The following is an 18,062-nucleotide window of genomic DNA, read 5'->3' on the forward strand; positions in this document are numbered from 1 at the left end:
TATGCATTTCCTCCTTAAAACTGTGGAGGGTCAACGGAACCACCAAAGTAATTTATCCTCCAGATCTTGATTGCTACAGGTGGAAGCAAGAGTGTTTGAAGAGTTGGAAATAGTCTCTTGGTTCAACATATTAGGAATATTTTGAGAAAATTATTTTCATTGGAGTATTAAGTTTAAAACAAAAATTTGTAACTTTTCACAAATGAGAAACACTTTCCTTCATAAGGCTAACTCTTGCAGGTCTGACCACCCACATGCCTGTATTCATTCCATATACATAAACTGAAGCTTCATTGAAGGAAAACATTGAATGAGACTAATGTAGACATTTTTAGATGGATTTAGTCAGGCTTGAGTCACCAGCAGTGCCTTGAAAACCACACCAATTTTACAGCAAAACGTGATTGAAAAAAAACCCAACACACTGACCTGCCCACACTTGCAAGGATTCAGATTAAGAGTGCAGCCTTGTTAATTTGGGGCTTTAGAGATGATAGGTTAATCAAGAAAGGCACATATGGGAAGGACAGGTTTGTGCTATTGCTTTGTTGGAAGTTAAAAAAAGACTGTGTGCAGCACTTATGGAAGACAACATCAAGCTGGATAAGAGCGTCTTCCACAGTTGGCTGATCCACTTGGCCTCTGCCTCTCTTCTTGGTTAATTCCTGATGATGTACGCTGCAATACAAACAATTCAAACATCTGAATTTTTGGTTCAGTAATTCAAGTTCTTGCTTTTGTTGAATTTGTTTGTGCTTTTGGTAGACCTACTATATTCAGGGAGGACTCCTCCCCTTGCTGTCTTCTTAATTAGTCTATGTAGGTTGGAAGGAATATCGAGTGAGTGCAATTGGCTGTAAATAGGAAATCTGGCCAGATCACATTTTATATTTAAAAATTAGTGCATGACTTCATAGAATCATAGCACCCCCAAGTCTGCACCAATTCTCCGAAGAGTATCTCACCCAGACTCAGCCCCACTGTATCCCATACCTCCATGTTCACCACAAATGACTCACCTGGCCTCCACAGCATGGGCAACTGCATCTCCCTAACCGGCACATCTTTGGACAGTGCGAAGAAACCGGAGCCATGGAAGAAAGAGACCCGAAGAAAGCCATGCAGAAATAGGGAGAATGCGCAAGCTCCCAAGCAGACTGTTGCCCGAGAAGTGGATTCGAACCTGGTCCCTGACAGGGAGCAGTGCTAACCACTGTGCTGCCTTAAAGAGGATGCACCTTTTGAAATCCAAGTGGTGAATAAATAGCTGCCATGACAAATTTGGGCAGAAATTGTTTAATTTGATGGTAATCTCTTAGAAGTTGCTATTGCAGGAGGAAGGAAAAAGTGGTCCTGAAGGTAATGTCCTATGTAGTAGTATGGTGACAACTGTTTAAGTCAATACAATTTCCCCACATTTCCATTGAGGCCTATCATAAATCACAAATCATTGTTGTAAACTACAATCCCCTCAGGAAGGTTTCATCTAAACTCACCTACAAGATATCTTACTCTGAAATATCTATAAACAGCATCTAGGAATACAAGAATTGCGTGCAAGTCTTTGGCCTGCTTCCCCCATTTAATTAGATCTCGTTTTCCTCATTCACAACATATACCTTCAAATTCTTAAGCATCACAAAAATCTACTCCTTTCATCCTTAAAGGCTCAAATTAGCCCAGCATATGCAATTCTTCAGGAGGGGACCAGAAGTGAAAAAGAGTTTGGATTTTCTACTATTTTTCCATTAAAAACACATCCAAAAAAGGAACACAATTAATACAAATGGATTTATGTACTTAGTTTTAATTTATTGAGCATAACTTGTACAGTAATTAAATAATATCTTGTCACAGCTTTTACATGATTCTAACATTTTTAAAAGACCACTTTAAAATAAATACACTATGATTTTGTTTTATTGGATCATTAAAGTCTGCATAACATTTCAAATAAAATAAATAGCCTCTGAGGAATATGTTTCAAAGGTAATTGGTCCTTTACCATTGTCCCACTAAAATCTGGCCTCTAGCAATAAGAACTTAAATAGCAGAATTAAATTTTAGGTTTAAACCTGCTCTACCATTCAACATGATCATGACTGATCTGACTTTGGCCTCAACGCCATTCTCCTTGCCAATACCTCATAACACTCGACTCACCAATGGTTCCAAAACTGAGAGACAGATTTTTGAAAATGTTCAATGACTCATGCTTCACTGGTCTCTGGGGCACAGAATTTCAAAGCTTCATAACTCAGAAAAATTGCTTTTCTCATTTGTCTTAAAAAGGGCAAGTTTAGACCAGGACGAATGAAGGACTTCAAACAGCAGATAATGTACACGTTCCAGTTTGCTGCATTGGAGAAGTTACCTGGGCTCTGCCTACTCATGGGAAGTGTGTTGACCAAACGCTGAACTATAGGTGCATCAACAATAGTAATGGATGATAGGGCCATGGGGAGAATAACCAGCACCGGTTGGATTGGGGTTGAGGTACCCAGAAGGAAATAAGTTAAAAATGGGATGAGAGAGAACTAATAGTTAGTTGGAAAGATATTGCAGAAAAGGAAGGCAAAATTATATTTTGAATCAGATCATGAGCTACATTTGCAACATCTGAATATGAAATGTCACATTCAAATCCAAGGTAATTAATCTTTAACATCTGCACATTTCCAATTTAGTTTGTTCTATATGGAGATTTAAATTTGCATTTTCCCATGTTTAGGAGCTGTATTAGATCCTTGCAAAGTCAAATAATTAAATTTATGAGAGACGCTTCAGTGATTTAAATAAATGCATTGAATTGATAATGCAAAAGGACATTTAAAAATGCATAGTATTTCCTTCTCTAAAATGCTGAGGTCCACATATGTGTATCGAGTATCAGCCTTCAAAATTCTTTTACATTGACCTAAATTCAAATGCAATATTGTAACTCTACAACAAGTTATTTTGAAAGCTTTCAACAATATCATAAAGGGAAAATAAAGCTTGAAATACTGGTGAATGTTTCAGCAGCTTGGTGGCAAGCAGGATGTAAAGACAGATGAGAATGAATAGTATTATTGATTGGATCAATTTCATACAAAAGATCAGTAAGAAGTCAGTTTACAAATTTATGTTCACAACGCCCAACTACATTTGATGACAGCTGAGCACGCAGGGGAAACAGCACAGTCCGTCCAACAATTATTTGACAATGACAAGGCTCTCTCAGAGAAGTCAGCAATCCTCAGTTATCTTGGTGGTAGAGGTATGCATCTGTGGAGGTGATGGATAGTTTTGATATAGAATGTCCCATTGAGTGTCAGCCAGATGCATGACAGAATAGTAATGCCCAGAATAAGGAAGGTACATTTTTCATGGCAGAGCTAACATTTCACAGATGGTTACTTCTCAGAACTGAATGAAGGAAAACTGTTTAATTACTAATTTTAAATGTCATTCTAAGTGTCTGGCTTGTTGAGCATTACCAGAATTAGGCTTTATTACCAGAATGATATGCTAGTTTCACTAAACACAAACAAATACCAGTTATTACTCCTTGAAAGCATTGTCCAGTAACAGGAAATGTCAACATAGCAGCACAGTTAATTACACAACACACTTTAGAGAACTACGAAGTACAAATCCATTAATTGGGTCAACACTCGGTAAAGGTATGACTCATTCAGTACATATACAGTTTAACATCTTCAACACAAGGCAGGACATACAAGAATTCAGCGATTTACATTATCTCTTCAAACTGGGCAAATGCAGTAGCACATTTGGAACAAACAATAATCCTCCTAATCTACACACTCCTAGATCCATGTTCAAGCAAAATGTTTGAAGGGTTTGAAGACACAGTAATTAATCTGTTTCCATGTTATTTGTCCATTCTGATCCCAGTATAAAGCTTTCTTCCTGGACTGGCCATTTGAATTGCAAGTTTCAATGAGTAGGAAACAACATGGTTGGTCATGAGAAATTCCACAGAAATTTACTCAGCAGTTTTGGATTAGAAAAATACTCCTTAAAATGCCATCACCTGTTTCAACACCACATTCCCAGTCTCAGCTCAGAACAATAAATATGCAGATCAGGTTCACAGTACACAAGGTATACATTTCCTGATATTTAGTCACTAAATGATATAACTTACCAGACCCTGCTTGTCATGATTTAAAAGGTGTTGTGTGATGTAATTATCTGCTGCACACGACTTTAACTCTAACCACAACAGTAGAGGGCCTAATTCTACTGTGAATGCAATATCTTGAGCAATGCTTTTGGACCAGACAAATACAACACATTGACAGTGAAGTGGACTTGCGCACCAAATTCTGGCAACAATTAAAAACACACACACAAAAAAAAAAGGTGAGCTCAGATTGCCTCTCCAAGATAAAATTCTCTTTTTAAAAAATCTTAGCCTTGAGCAATAACAATGACATTTTCAAAAAGGAACAATTTTACTTCTACACAAAATCACATTGTTATAAAATTCATTGGTACTTCTCACCTGATGTCACCCTGAACTTTAACAAATCTATAGCTTTCCTCAATTTGGAAGTTTCTTAATTTCTTGTAAATACATTTTTGTGGAATGGCAAAATGTTAAACACGAACACTTGAAATTACTCAATATTTTACGTTTACAATAGTGATTATGAGGAAACATATGCTCAGGATGATGAAACACACTGGCTAAAAATATGACACAACAGGATGGTTAAAGTATTTTCCTAACACTGTTTGTCAACATTATTGACAATTTTTAAAGCTCCCTGAATTATTAACATGATGCAATTCAAACAAACTACTTCAATGTTAGGTGTGAAAATTAGAACAATAAAATTCTACATTAATGGGCTCTCACTGTAGATTCTCATGTTCCTGGAGAACAGAGCAAGCTCAATGTAATCTGACTTTCATATAAAGCTGAACTGTCAAATCCATATTTTTCCCCAAAGCTGTGCTGTACTTTAAAGATGAAATTACTCTACAACTGGTTAAAGACTAAAACACGGAAATACCAAAAGTCAATCAAGCAACATCAAGACTGCAGGCATGAGTGGACAACCTCCATGCAATTTAGTTGGGCAAGTTACAAAAGATCCTGCATTACAATGAATACAAAAACATAGTTAATTATTTTAAAACTATTATTAACAATTGTGTTGGGGAGAGAAACACTTTGTAGACATTCTCAAGGTTTTGATTTGCAACCTTTACCTCAGCAGATGTTTCTTCCTGCTGCCTGGTCATGTGAGAGAGAATTTGAACTAGAGTCAATTCAACTTGAGCAAGCGGTGATAAAATGTGGCTCAGAGCCACTTTAAAAGGCTTTTATCTAAGTAAGTAAATTTAAACACACACTTATGCATGACACATATACACAGCTATATATGCATATACACAAATATAATTAAATTACGTTTACTATAATGGGATTACACAATCCCAAATCTTCAGACTTTTGTGCAATTAGACACAATGCACCGTAAAATCTACACAACTACCTGTGAACACTGCTCAGCTTGGAGTACCGAGTTCAGATTTGCAATACTAGGTGTTTGTTCTTTGACATTGGCTTTGCACAGGGAAACAATGATGAGAGTGACCACAACTTTAAATGTCTCAAAAGACAGACAAACAGGACTTGAACCTATGGCACTACAGTGAGCTAACCTGTACTCTGATCAGGAACCACAGCAACCTTGTGCTTTTTGGAGAAAAATGCTGAAGGTACAAGTTATAATCTCGAACTTGCAGATTCATTACTCAGTAAAGACCTGCTCAGAGTCAGAAATCCTGGAAATAAGTGCCATGTCAATGCTTTGGAGAAACATCCTGCATTAACACCTACACTACCGCTTTCCAATTCCCAATGTAGATCTCGCCATCTCTTCCTATCTGGTGCCAGATTGCAATGTCAGGGTATGCCATCCTTTCGCTGGCAGCACTGGGATGGTGGGACATACCAATCATAAATATAAGATAATCTTGCTTTAATTTCTTCCTTACACAGTTTTCCTTCTCTTTGGAGAGTCTGATGCTTTTCAAGCATATCCTCAATGCTCTGCTTGTGTGTCACAATATACTTGTTATTGCACCCACGTGACTTGTACTCTGTATCAAACCGTGGGTCATGCAGGCGTTTGACATCTACAGGTGCCAGCCAGGCCCCCAAAGAGACATCCTCACTCTGCCACACCTTCAAATAATCAATGTTAATTCGAATATAGTGCACCAAATCAGCAGACAGAACATATCCACCACCTAGAGCATAGGGCAAATAATAATCACATAGAACCCAAGTGCTCTCCTTCCATTTGCCTGCAGACTTAACCCTTCCACGTCCAGAAAAAAATCCCCAGTAGAGTTTCTTTGGCTCTTTTGCTTTCAGTTCTTCTTTGATGATGTCTAACCTGGCAAAAGTGTCATCATCTGCTTTCAGCACAAACTTATAGTCAATGTTTTGGTCTATCCAAGCATACATATGAAGGATTTTATTGGTAAGGTTTTCATAGGAGTCCTTCAAATCTGGGAGTAGCAGAAGGTCATGGTGCCGAGCGTTCTCCTGCTCCAAGTTTTGAACTTCTTCTGCCGGAAGCCCGCTGGTGCCAATGGCAAAGTAAGGGAGGATTTCCGGGTCTCTGTTAGCCAGCCACGTACTCCTGATAATGCTTCGCCTCTCTGTGTACTTGGGACCAGTGGTGATCAACAAAACAAGAAAAGCAGAGCGGCCTTTTGTTCTGCTGTGGTTCTGACTGCCACTCCGTCTCTCAATCCCACGAGGTAAACCGGGCGATTTCAAAGTCTCTGAGGTGCATTTCGCCAGGTAAAGCAGCATTAGTGCAAACAAGGATAGGGTTGCAACCCCAAGGGCTGTTTTGTGGCGACAGACGAGTCGAACTAGATTCATTGTGTAATTGCTTGAATCTCTGGAGTGCTTTCAGCTGGAAGACAAGAGGAAGACACGAGTTAACAATACAACAAGATGCAAAGAAACAAAAACAGAAAACTGCAGATTCTAGAAACCTGAAATAAAAACAGGAAAAGCTAGATAAACCAGCAAGGTTTGACGAAGCATCACTGGATTCAAAACATTAACTTTTTTACTCTCTACAGTTGCTGTCATACCTGCTGAGTTTCTCCAGCACTGTTTTTGCTTTACAACAAAAAGCAGGACTGTTCCATACCCATACCAGTCTGACTCCTTGCAACAAACTTTTACATCAAGGTACTTACATAATAACACAGCTCCTATTTGATTCTCTGAAACAAATTACTTAACTTTCCTGATTTTGTGACGGCTGTTTGCTTTGATTAACCTCTTTTATAAAAGAAGATTGAGATAATGTTCAAAGAAAATTAGAGATAACCAGAAGTTTGTGAAGATGAAGAATGTGTTAACAAGAAAACTCAAGTTTGTAACAACTTAAACCTCAAAATTTAATGTTTTAGCGAAGATCTGTAGTTTATCTGACAAGGATGGAATGACTGTCTCCTTTGAGATTACGGCACTCTTCTCCTCTATTGACAAGACACTAGCAAAGGAGGAACTGGCTGCATTACTAGACAATCCAAAAGCACAGACCATCAGCAAAGACAATATGCTGAAATTACTAGACCTATGCTTTACCATTCACTTTGTCTTCAACAGCCAGTACATGAACAAATTAATGGGACTCACATGGGTTCACCCATCTTAGGTCTGATAGCAGAAGCAGTTATGCAAAGACTTGAACGCACAGCGCTCCCCCAGATCCAGCCTAAACTATGGGTCAGCTACGTGGACGATACTTTTGTGATCATTAAACAAGCAAAGTTAGAAGAAACACACCACCTTATTAACTGCTTATTCACCAGAGAAGAGGAGAACAAGAATCAACTCCTGTTTCTAGATGTAATGATGCAACAAATGAACAAGTGAGTTCCTTACCAGCGTGTATAGAAAGACTACACAGAGACCAAATCCTGAATTACAACAGGAACCACCCCAGCATCCACAAACAGAACTGTGTCAAGACTCTGTTTAAATGAATAACACGATGAAGGATCTAGGCCCGAAACGTCAGCTTTTGTGCTCCTGAGATGCTGCTTGGCCTGCTGTGTTCATCCAGTGCCACACTGTTATCTTGGATTCTCCAGCATCTGCAGTTCCCATTATCTCGGAACACATTGCAACACCCTGGAACTATGCACAAAATGAAGAGGAACACCTATACAATGTCAACGCAAATAATGGGTATCCTAACAGCTTCACCCACCAATGCCTGGCAAATAAACAACACCAAGACAACACTGTGTACCCCAACACACTGGACACCCTACCCTAAATTAGAAACATATTGGAACTGATTACAAGACTCCTACAACCTCTTGGAATAATGATAGCACATAAACCAACAGCCACACTCTCAGACGAAAGACCCCATTCGCAGCAACTCTGAGAAGCAATACATAGGAAAGACAAGCAGGAAACTCGCTGCCAAGACACACTAACACCAGCTCTCAGCAAAACAGCATGACCAATTCACTCCCATTTCCATTCACTCCAACAAAGAATCAGTTTAACCGGAACAACATAACTATACTAGGGCAAGCAAAACAAAGACAAGTACAAGAATTCCTGGAAGCCTGGTTTTCAACCACTGGTGCCAAAAACAAACATGGTGAAATAGACCCAACAACTTACTGCTGAGGAGCAAAACTAAAACAGAACTACCCATGACGGGCCAGACCATATAAATTCAGAACGGAATCAAACGACAGCACTGAAGATGTCACCTAGAAGGGGACAAAACTTTTGCATTAAAACCAGTCAGCTCAGCGAGCCAACCAACAACTTAAAACCTCAAATGGTACATTAATCCACTTTCTGGTTTACCTCAGAGACTGGGATAATAAAGAAAGCAGTATGAAAGGAAACAGGGTCTTAGGAATTGTGAACGTTAAGGTGTATGCTAAAAATCACATGCGTAAGCATATGACAAATGAAGAGGTGCTTTAAAATTGCATGAGCAGAAAGGATTCAAGTGAAATTCAGAAAAAAAAGTGTCAGTATTTCAACCATTTGACCCGAGCTGAAATGCTGCAGAGATCTCTCCTAGAGGCCGAATTGGAAAGCAGCAGAAACAGGATCGACCCTGTTGCGGACAAGCTATGTTGGAAATGGATGTGAAAGAGTAACATGACACAGAGACAGAAGGGTAGCATGTCATGGCTGCAGATCTCCTAGGAGTAGCTACAAGCAACAACAGCATAATTGTAACTTGAGTGAGCAGCATCAGTTAATATGGTGTGTGTTAACTAAAGAGACAGGTGAACAGGCTACATAAAACAAGGATAATGAATAAAAGCCCAAAAGAACTGTGAATGCTGTAAATCAGGAACAAACACAAAGTTGGTGGAAAAGCTCAGCAAGTCTGGCAGGATCTGTGGAGGAGAAAACAGAGCTAACGTTTCGGGTCCGGTGACCCTTCCTCAGAAACGCAAAACGTCAGCTGTTTTCTCCTCCACAGATGCTGCTAGACTTGCTGAGATTTTCCAACAACTCTGTTTTTGTACAGGATAATGTATACTGGGGAATACTTAGAGCTTTAAGGAGCAGAATTAGGCTAATTGGCCCATTGAGCCTGCTCCACCATTGTAACATTGCTGATATGTTTCTCAACCCCAGTCTCCTGCCTTCTCCTCATAACATAACACCTTTACGAATAAAAGAGCATATCTATCGATGCCTTAAGTACGGTCAGTGACTTGGCCTCGACAGCCTTGTGCGACATGTTCTACAGATTCACCAGCCTTGAGCTGAAGAAATTCCTCCTCATCCCAGTTCTGAAGGGTCATCCCTTCAGTGAGGTTGTCCCCTCAGCTCCTAGACTCTCTAACTAATGGAAACAGCTTCTCCACATCTAATCTACCCAGACCACTTAGAAGAGTCATAGAGCTGTACACCATGGAAATAGATTCTTCGGTGCAACTCGTCCAAGCTGACCAAATATCCTAAACTGATCTAGTACCATCTGCCAGCATGTGGCCTGTATCCCTCTAAACCTTTTCTATTCATGCACCCTTCAGATGCCTTTTAAAGTTTGGAATTGTACCAGCCTCTACCACTTCCCCTGATAGCTCACTCCATATATGCACCACCCTCTGCATGAAAAAATTGCTCCTTACGTCCCTTTTAAATCTTTCCCCTCTCACTTTAAGCCTATAGTTCTGCACTCCCCCAGCACAGGGAGAAGACCTAGGCTGCTCTCCCTTTCTACGTCCCTCATGATTTTATGAACTTCTAGAAGGTCACCCCTCAGGGCCCAAAGCTCCAGGGGAAAAAGTCCCAGTCTATTCAGACTCTCCCTATAGTTAAAACCCTCCAACCCTGACAATATCCTTGTAAATCTTTTCTGAACCCCTTCAAGTTCCACAAAATCTTTCCTGTAGCAAGGACATCAGGATTTAATGCAATATTCCAAAAGTGGCCTAACCAATGCCCTGTATAGATGCAATGTGACCTCCCAACTCCTACACCCAATGCTCTGCATTCTGCAAGTTTGAATGAGATACCCACTCATCATTCTGAACTCCACCAAGCTCAGACCCCGAGAATCCTCAAATGACAGGTCCTTCATCCCAGGATCATTCCTGTAAACCTCCTCTGGGCCCCCTCAAATGCAAGCACATTCTTCCTTAGATATGAGGCTCAAAATTGCTCACAAATATTCAAAGTGTGGTCTGACCAGAGCGTCATACAGCCTCAGCAGTACAAATCTGCTCGTGTTTCTAGCCCTCTTGAAACGAAGATACATTTACCTTGAATATATGACATAAAGCAGGTTATTCAACTCTACCAGACCATGCTGGCATTCGCGTTCCACTTCAGCCTCCTCCCATTTTACCTCATCTAAATCTATCATAATAATCTATTCTCTCTCTTCTTTAGGTGCTTCAATAGAGCAGTGATCAGAAACTTCACTACAGAACAGTCGTGATTTCAAGAAAAATGACTCCTCCCACACACACAAAATATTTAGAAATTATCTTCATTGTAAACTGGCTTCTCTGGTTACACTAAAGTTTTCTTTGGTTACACGAAATTCACAAAGGTTAACTTCATTTTGTCTCAGAAGTTATTCTATGAAAAGTCAAGCTGCAATTTAATAAGGTAAATTAAAAATATGGGTTTATTCATATCTTAAAAATTATGAAGAAAACTGCAGATCTTAGCCTTTCTCCCAGATAATTGTTTTTAATCAATTCTATTCCAGATCTTATGATTTTCCATGTGGTAACATTTTCCATAGGTTACAAGGGCTATAAAGATAGATTAAAATTTCCACAACAAATGGCTCACAAAATAAATTACAGCATTAGGATTACCCATTGGCTTTCAGCAAGCACCTAAATGCGATCAGTCAGTTCACTATCAATAGTAACAGACAGAGCAGTCCAAAGAATGGCCTGTGCTAAGCAACTGTACTGACATGCCTGTGATTCTGATGCTAAATTTCCCAGTTACACTGCAAAACAAGATGCGATCCAATATCGAAGAAGCACAGTATTATTCTGAGAACTACAGCTTCATAAGTATTCACAAACACAGGTTTGTTACTCATTGCGCAGCAAAATAATATTATTCAGTACACTATTATGAAATTTTAGTCATATTTGGTTCAGCAAGCTAGTAGGATTTGTTACATCACAGCACTTTCACTTGCCACTTTAGCAGCAATATTCAGTGGAGCACAGAATACCACTTTGGAATTTGTGCCTGTTACTCAGTCCAGGGTTAAATAGGACACCCAGGTTAAAAACAGATGGGTTAAACCACAGATTACTGTCAGAGACAATGATGGAATTGATGACAAGGGTATATAGTTTACAACAGGGGCCTAAAATGATGGCTTCAATCTATCCAGCGTTTAACCGCTTATTCAAACTTTGGATGTCAACTCAGCAGTCTGACAGCAGAGGCAGTGCAGAGCAGACACAGAGGGACAACTGCATATCAGCAGTGTATGGGGGACCCTATTCTAAAACATGAGATGCTGCCACAAAGGAGCAGCACGTCAATAAGGAAAGCAAGACACTCAAGGATAAACCTATGAGGATTTGAGAGCTAACAGTGCAATCTTGTATGACACACTCTAATTGGAGTTGGAAAATTTGACACAAGAACCAAACAACGGCAGTTTCATTTAACCAGACAGAGCATTGGCTTTGAAAATAGTGCATCTAACCATGTCAAAAGTTGTGAAAAGATGAGAAAAAATGGTGCTCAATAATCATAGGGGCGGCACGGTGGCTCAGTGGTTAGCACTGCAGCCTCACAGCACCAGCTACCCAGGTGAGATTCCAGCCTCGGGCGACTGTCTGTGTGGAGTTTGCACATTCTCCCCATGTCTGCGTGGGTTTCCTCAGTGTTCCGGTTTCCTCCCACAGTTGAAAGATGTGCAGGTTAGGTGGATCGGCCATGCTAAATTGCCCACAGTGTTCAGGGGTGTGTGGGTTATAGGGGAATTGGTCTGGGTCGGATGCTTGGAAGGCTGGTGTGTACTTGTTGGGCCTAAGGGCCTGTTTCCACACTGTAGGGAATCTAATCTAATCATAGTAAGATGATAAAAACATTGTTTCCCTAATTAGGGCCATTTCAGTCCTCTCATAGAACAAAAACCTAATTAGAGGGATTCAAACATAGTGTTGCACAAAATATGGTTTGTTGTGAATTTGGGCAGTGACAGCGTGTTGAAGGGCTTTGAGAATAAATAGAAACTAGGGGCTGTAATTTGAAAGAAACCTCACAAATGAATAATAATACTGTACTATCCTGGATAATGATATTGGACTGCTCTGAAAATACTGAGTTATTCTGTATGCTATATCTTCAATAATATTGCCATACATTGAAAAATTAATTTGCACTACTCTCAAGGAAAGGTTTTGATCTGAAACATTAATTATATCTCTCTCTGTCCACAGATGTTACAACACCTGAGTACTTACAGGACTCTGATTTTATATCAGCTCTTCAGAGTAGAGAGGAAGGATTTACAGACATATTTGTTAGTGGATTAAAGATGTCAGGTCACATTTGCTCTCCAGGATGATCTTAGAATAGTAAGTGGCTTTAGCAAAGGAGGAGAAGAATCTGGTGTTGAGCAGTTAAACTAATGGTGTATCAACTACATTCAAGATTACCTTCATGGACATGTGAAGGAAAGATGGCAACCATGAGGATAAAATGGGAGGGAATAAGGTTTGTACTAGATAAGATCATTGATGGTGGTCATGAGGGAGTGGATGAACAGATTAACAGCTGAAGCAGTAATGTCACAAATAAAGGACCAAAGGCACCAGAAGTTTGAAAATTTGATTGGTGGGGGTGGGGAAAGTGTGATTATTTCCAGGGCAAATAACAGGGAGGGAGGGAGGTTGGTAAGAACATCAAGAAAGTGGATGGCAGGGGACACAAATCACTATTGATACCTTTCTTGTGATTGAAAAATTAAAAGTAGAGACAATATTGAGTGGTTCCATGATCGTTAGGCAGAAGGAAAAAAAACTGAGGGTGAAATCAGAAAAAAAAGCCACCAGTCAAGATGGAGATTGAAATCAGAGAGAACAATGCAGGAGAAAAGTGAGTTTATGTCAGTGAGACACTCAGGTGGCCGATAATGAGAATTTTAAATGGCAGCAAGAAGATTGGAACAAAATAAAGATTCAGAATTATTCACAACAATGTCAGTTCATTGCGCTGCAATATTATGACACATGATTCAGAACAATTAAATCAACATTATTCAAGGCACGTTATTTAGGTATTATAATTCAAGGCATTGGTTTTCGGGGACAGCAGTATCATCATTCAGGGCAGTGCAATATTATTCAGGACACTGCAGTATTACTGTTCAGGTGAGTGAAGCATTATTTCAGACACTGCAGTCTAAAGACATTAGCATTCAGTGGGACTCAGGAGTCAAATATTATTTAGAGCAATGCAGTATTGAGCTAAGAATTATTATTTAAGACAGCGCAGCAGCGTGATTAGAAGACATTGGTAATCAGCTCAGTATTATCATCCAAGGCTGTACAATACTATTATCCAGAATTGACCAACTTCGATGAAATGATGCAGATTCTCCCACTTACCGCTGTATCAATTGCTGACGGAATGAGGCCAATGTTTGCCCGACAGAGGCAGTCGGCCATTCAGAGCTCGGCCCATCCGGCAGCGCCGTTACTGCGACCTCTTCCCGGGCCACGATGCCAGGGGAGTAAAGGAGAAAATACGCAGGAGCCGCGCCATTCCCGGCGGGGAACGACCCGACCGGCAACAGGGGGTGGAACCAGCGACGTGATGACGTATTTTGCACGGTGAGCATGCGTAGTCTTCATTTGCTGTGGCGACACGTAGGGGGTGACAATGGGCTCTACAGCGCCTCCCTGTGCACGGAATTTCCACTCAGATTACAACAGCGATTTAACAGTAGTTGGCGGTACCTGCGGCAATTTAACAGCACTATATTTCATTTTTAAATTTCTCCATCATTGGTCGACTAACTTCAGTTTATGTCAAAAACTCTGGAATTTCCTCCCTACATCACTCCAGCTCATTCTCTTTTATGAGGTTTTATAAAATCTCCTTCGTGAGGGCTTTCCACACATTTTCTTAAACAACCTATCCAGGTGTGGTTGCAGGATCAGCAACTCATATTCCGCCTGGGAACCCTGCAGCCTAATGGTATCAATGTGGACTTAACGAGTTTCAAAATCTCCCCTTCCCCCACCGCATCCCTAAACCAGCCCAGTTCGTCCCCTCCCCCCACTGCATCACACAACCAGCCCAGCTCTTCCCCTCCACCCACTGCATCCCAAAACCAGCCCAGCCTGTCTCTGCCTCCCTAACCGGTTCTTCCTCTCACCCATCCCTTCCTCCCACCCCAAGCCGCACCCCCATCCACCTACTAACCTCATCCCACCTCCTTGACCTGTCCGTCTTCCCTGGACTGACCTATCCCCTCCCTACCTCCCCACCTATACTCTCTCCACCTATCTTTTTTACTCTCCATCTTCAGTCCGCCTCCCCCTCTCTCCCTATTTATTCCAGTTCCCTCTCCCCATCCCCCTCTCTGATGAAGGTCTAGGCCCGAAACGTCAGCTTTTGTGCTCCTGAGATGCTGCTGGGCCTGCTGTGTTCATCCAGCCTCACATTTTATTATCTTGGATTCTCCAGCATCTGCAGTTCCCATTATCTCTATCCAGGTGTGTTATACACACTTGTAGAGTAGGAACTGGAACCAAGGCCTTCTTACCCAGAGTTAAAGATGCTATCATTGTACTACCATAGCCTCTTGAGAGTTTCTAGTTTACAATTTCCTTCGATATAATCACTCCACTCGAAGGGATTAATGTTAAAAATGCTGTATAAATGTCTGTTGTTGTTATTATATGGGGGTGCTGTGGGCCCAGTGGTCTCCATGCTGCTTTTTTCACTGGATTTTAAATTCAGGACTTCTGTCTCCTTTTGGAGGGATTTACTAAAGGTAGAGACTGAGGGAATTTAGGTCTTAATAATCTGCTGGATTACTAAATTCATCCATGAGATAGGACAGAGAAGAAATGAGATCTCCTAGCAACAATCAGGTAAAGACATGGTTTTGTGTGCAGTGGAAATCTATGCACTGTGATATACAAAGTATCACAATTATGTTCGAGCTTGCTGAATAGACTAATGTGAGTACTTGTCTGTAATTGTTCTTATTGTATTTTTAAAAAATAAGCTGAGGTCCACTTGTTTTTGTCAAGGATGGGAAAACGAAAGAGGAAAGAAGAGAAGGATATATTTAAAGGCAAAATCGCAATGGCAAATGGCTCATGTAGAGACTAAATGCCAGTATCAACTTGTTGGACTGAATGGTATATTTCTACATTGCAAATTCTACGTAAATGCTGAATGACATTCCCTTATGTAGAAGGATAACATTGTAAATGATTTGCAATATCTAAAGAGTAAAATTAGGTCAGAAGGAGAAAATTAGTACAGTGCAAACAAGCATCTTTCAGAATATCCTGGCTAGAAAATAGCATCTGAAGTATGACTGTGTGTACAGTTCAAAGCTTGTCATTATTACCTGATGACTCATAAGAGCATGAGAAATAGGAGCAGGATTGGCCATGGGGTCCCTCCAGCCTGCCCTGCCATTCACCAAGATCATGGCTGATCTGCCCCAGCTGTCAACTCCTCTTTTGTGCCAGCTCAGCATAGCCAGAAAGCTCTCTGATATTTCAAACGCTAATGACTTGCTGAGAGACAAAGTTTGTTTCCTACACCTTAAAAGGGAAACTGTGTCCCCATGTTCAAATCCCACATAAAAAGAAGCATTCATTCAGCATCAACCCTGTCAAGCCCCATCAAAATCTCACGTTTCAATAAGATCATCTCTCATTCTAAACCTCAATGTGTATAGGCCCAACTTGCTTAACTTTTTCAGATAAGACTACTCCTTCATTCCCTGTAACAGTTTATTTGATCTTCTCTGAAAAGCCTCCATTGGAAGTATGTTCATCCTCAAATAAGTTGACCAAAGCTGTACACGCTCATCAGTGTCCTTTACAGTGGTAGAAGAACTTCCCTATTTTAATATTCCAGCCCCTGCAATAAAGGCCAACATTCCAGTTGCCTTCCTAAGTAGTTGTAAAGATAAGGGTATAATGTGTTGCACTTGTAAAAGAGTACCTAGGAACAATCTGGTTAGCAGAATGCCTTTGATCCCAGTTTGAGCTTTAGTGCTTTTCAGTCATGTCTTTCCCATTCAAATAAATTATCCAGTGGGGTAGTGCTGTTTCGTTCCACTACAGTCAGATTTTTCAGTAGTTCGCAGAGCTAGAGAAGATAACGTGGAGACATACACAGTATCCGGAAATCCTATCATATACACAAAGCAGGATTCAAGTTCTATGTATGTGGAGAATAGTGCAATAACGTCTCTAAATAGCTCACCTTAAAAGTATGAAAAAAACTGTAGGAGACCATCCAGAGGAGAACTGATCACAGGCAAACTGACTAACTATGGTTCTGGTATTTGACAAGAACATAGTGCACTGCCTAACTGAGCAGAGCAGACCAAGAATAAAGTTAAAGGAAGCTGTGAAGCTGAATGTACAAGTCTGTTATTTGAGAGAGCTCTTCACTTTCTTCCCTTCTCTTTGTCTTCTGCTGGAAGAATTGTACTCCCGTCCTCTGACAAAATGTTTCCTGCCACAATATTGGGTGAAGTCATAGTCGAATCTTCTGCATTGCCTGTGTTATTTTCCTGTAAGATCTGATAGCTACCTATGATTTTCCATTTTATATTTGACATTTGGCAACCTTAGTCATGGAATTGTGCTCATTACATCACAAGAAGCATCAATATTTCCCTTCTTCCCACTGCCTTTGAAGCCTTACTATCCCTCCCCCTGCTGTTATTGAATAATGTAACAGGTTGAGGACAGAGACATTAGTATGAAAGCAGTCTGGAGAAGTAAAAGGACAGGTCAACAGAAGCTTGAGGTCCTACTTGTGGACTGAAATCTGCATTTGGTGTCCAAAAGTGTTTCTCCAGAGAAACCTAAAGCAAACTTAAGGTACAGCATCTCATTCGTTAATAAGGCTCTTTACAGTCTTCTGGACTCAACATTAAGGTTCAACAATTTCAGACTGTAATTATATGTTTCCTTTTCTTTGTGTATTATTTTGGCTTTTCTGTTATTTTGAGTTCAGAGAGTAGTTCACCTGCCCTTTATTTTCACTTATTTTCTGCCCTGTCATGGCACCCTTTGGACCCGAGAGACTGACTCTTATTATTTGATCATTCCCATCTTCCATCTGATCAGAGACCTCCTTTTGGTCCTTGTCCTGACCATCTCTTGCTCAAAACCTTTGACATCTTTAATTTTTCTGAGTTCTGTGATACTACTGTCAATGGTATCAGTGGTTGGGAAGATTCTGCTACCATTCCACTTTCATTGGCTGGGTTTAGCGGCCTGTGTTGCTTACAGTAATAGAGGAGGAACAATCCCTA

General features: G+C 40.4%; 1 protein-coding gene across 1 annotated transcript; it reads right to left on the reverse strand.

The window, feature by feature from the left end:
• Nucleotides 1-1,823: 1,823 nt before the first annotated feature.
• On the reverse strand, nt 1,824-14,334 carry b3galt6 (UDP-Gal:betaGal beta 1,3-galactosyltransferase polypeptide 6). Its single transcript, XM_048561753.2, has 2 exons — nt 14,149-14,334; nt 1,824-6,953 (listed from the first exon to the last, which is right to left on the reverse strand). Exon 2 carries the CDS (start codon nt 6,917-6,919, stop codon nt 5,927-5,929), a length of 993 nt encoding a protein of 330 aa, XP_048417710.1. The 5' UTR covers nt 6,920-6,953; nt 14,149-14,334; the 3' UTR covers nt 1,824-5,926.
• Nucleotides 14,335-18,062: the final 3,728 nt, after the last annotated feature.

The sequence above is a fragment of the Stegostoma tigrinum genome, chromosome 28 (genome assembly GCF_030684315.1).
Source record: "Stegostoma tigrinum isolate sSteTig4 chromosome 28, sSteTig4.hap1, whole genome shotgun sequence".
NCBI lineage: Eukaryota > Metazoa > Chordata > Chondrichthyes > Orectolobiformes > Stegostomatidae > Stegostoma > Stegostoma tigrinum.

Bases quoted from the DNA above. Each gene is read 5' to 3' on its own strand.
- b3galt6 (XM_048561753.2), bottom strand. From the start codon at position 6,919: ATGAATCTAGTTCGACTCGTCTGTCGCCACAAAACAGCCCTTGGGGTT.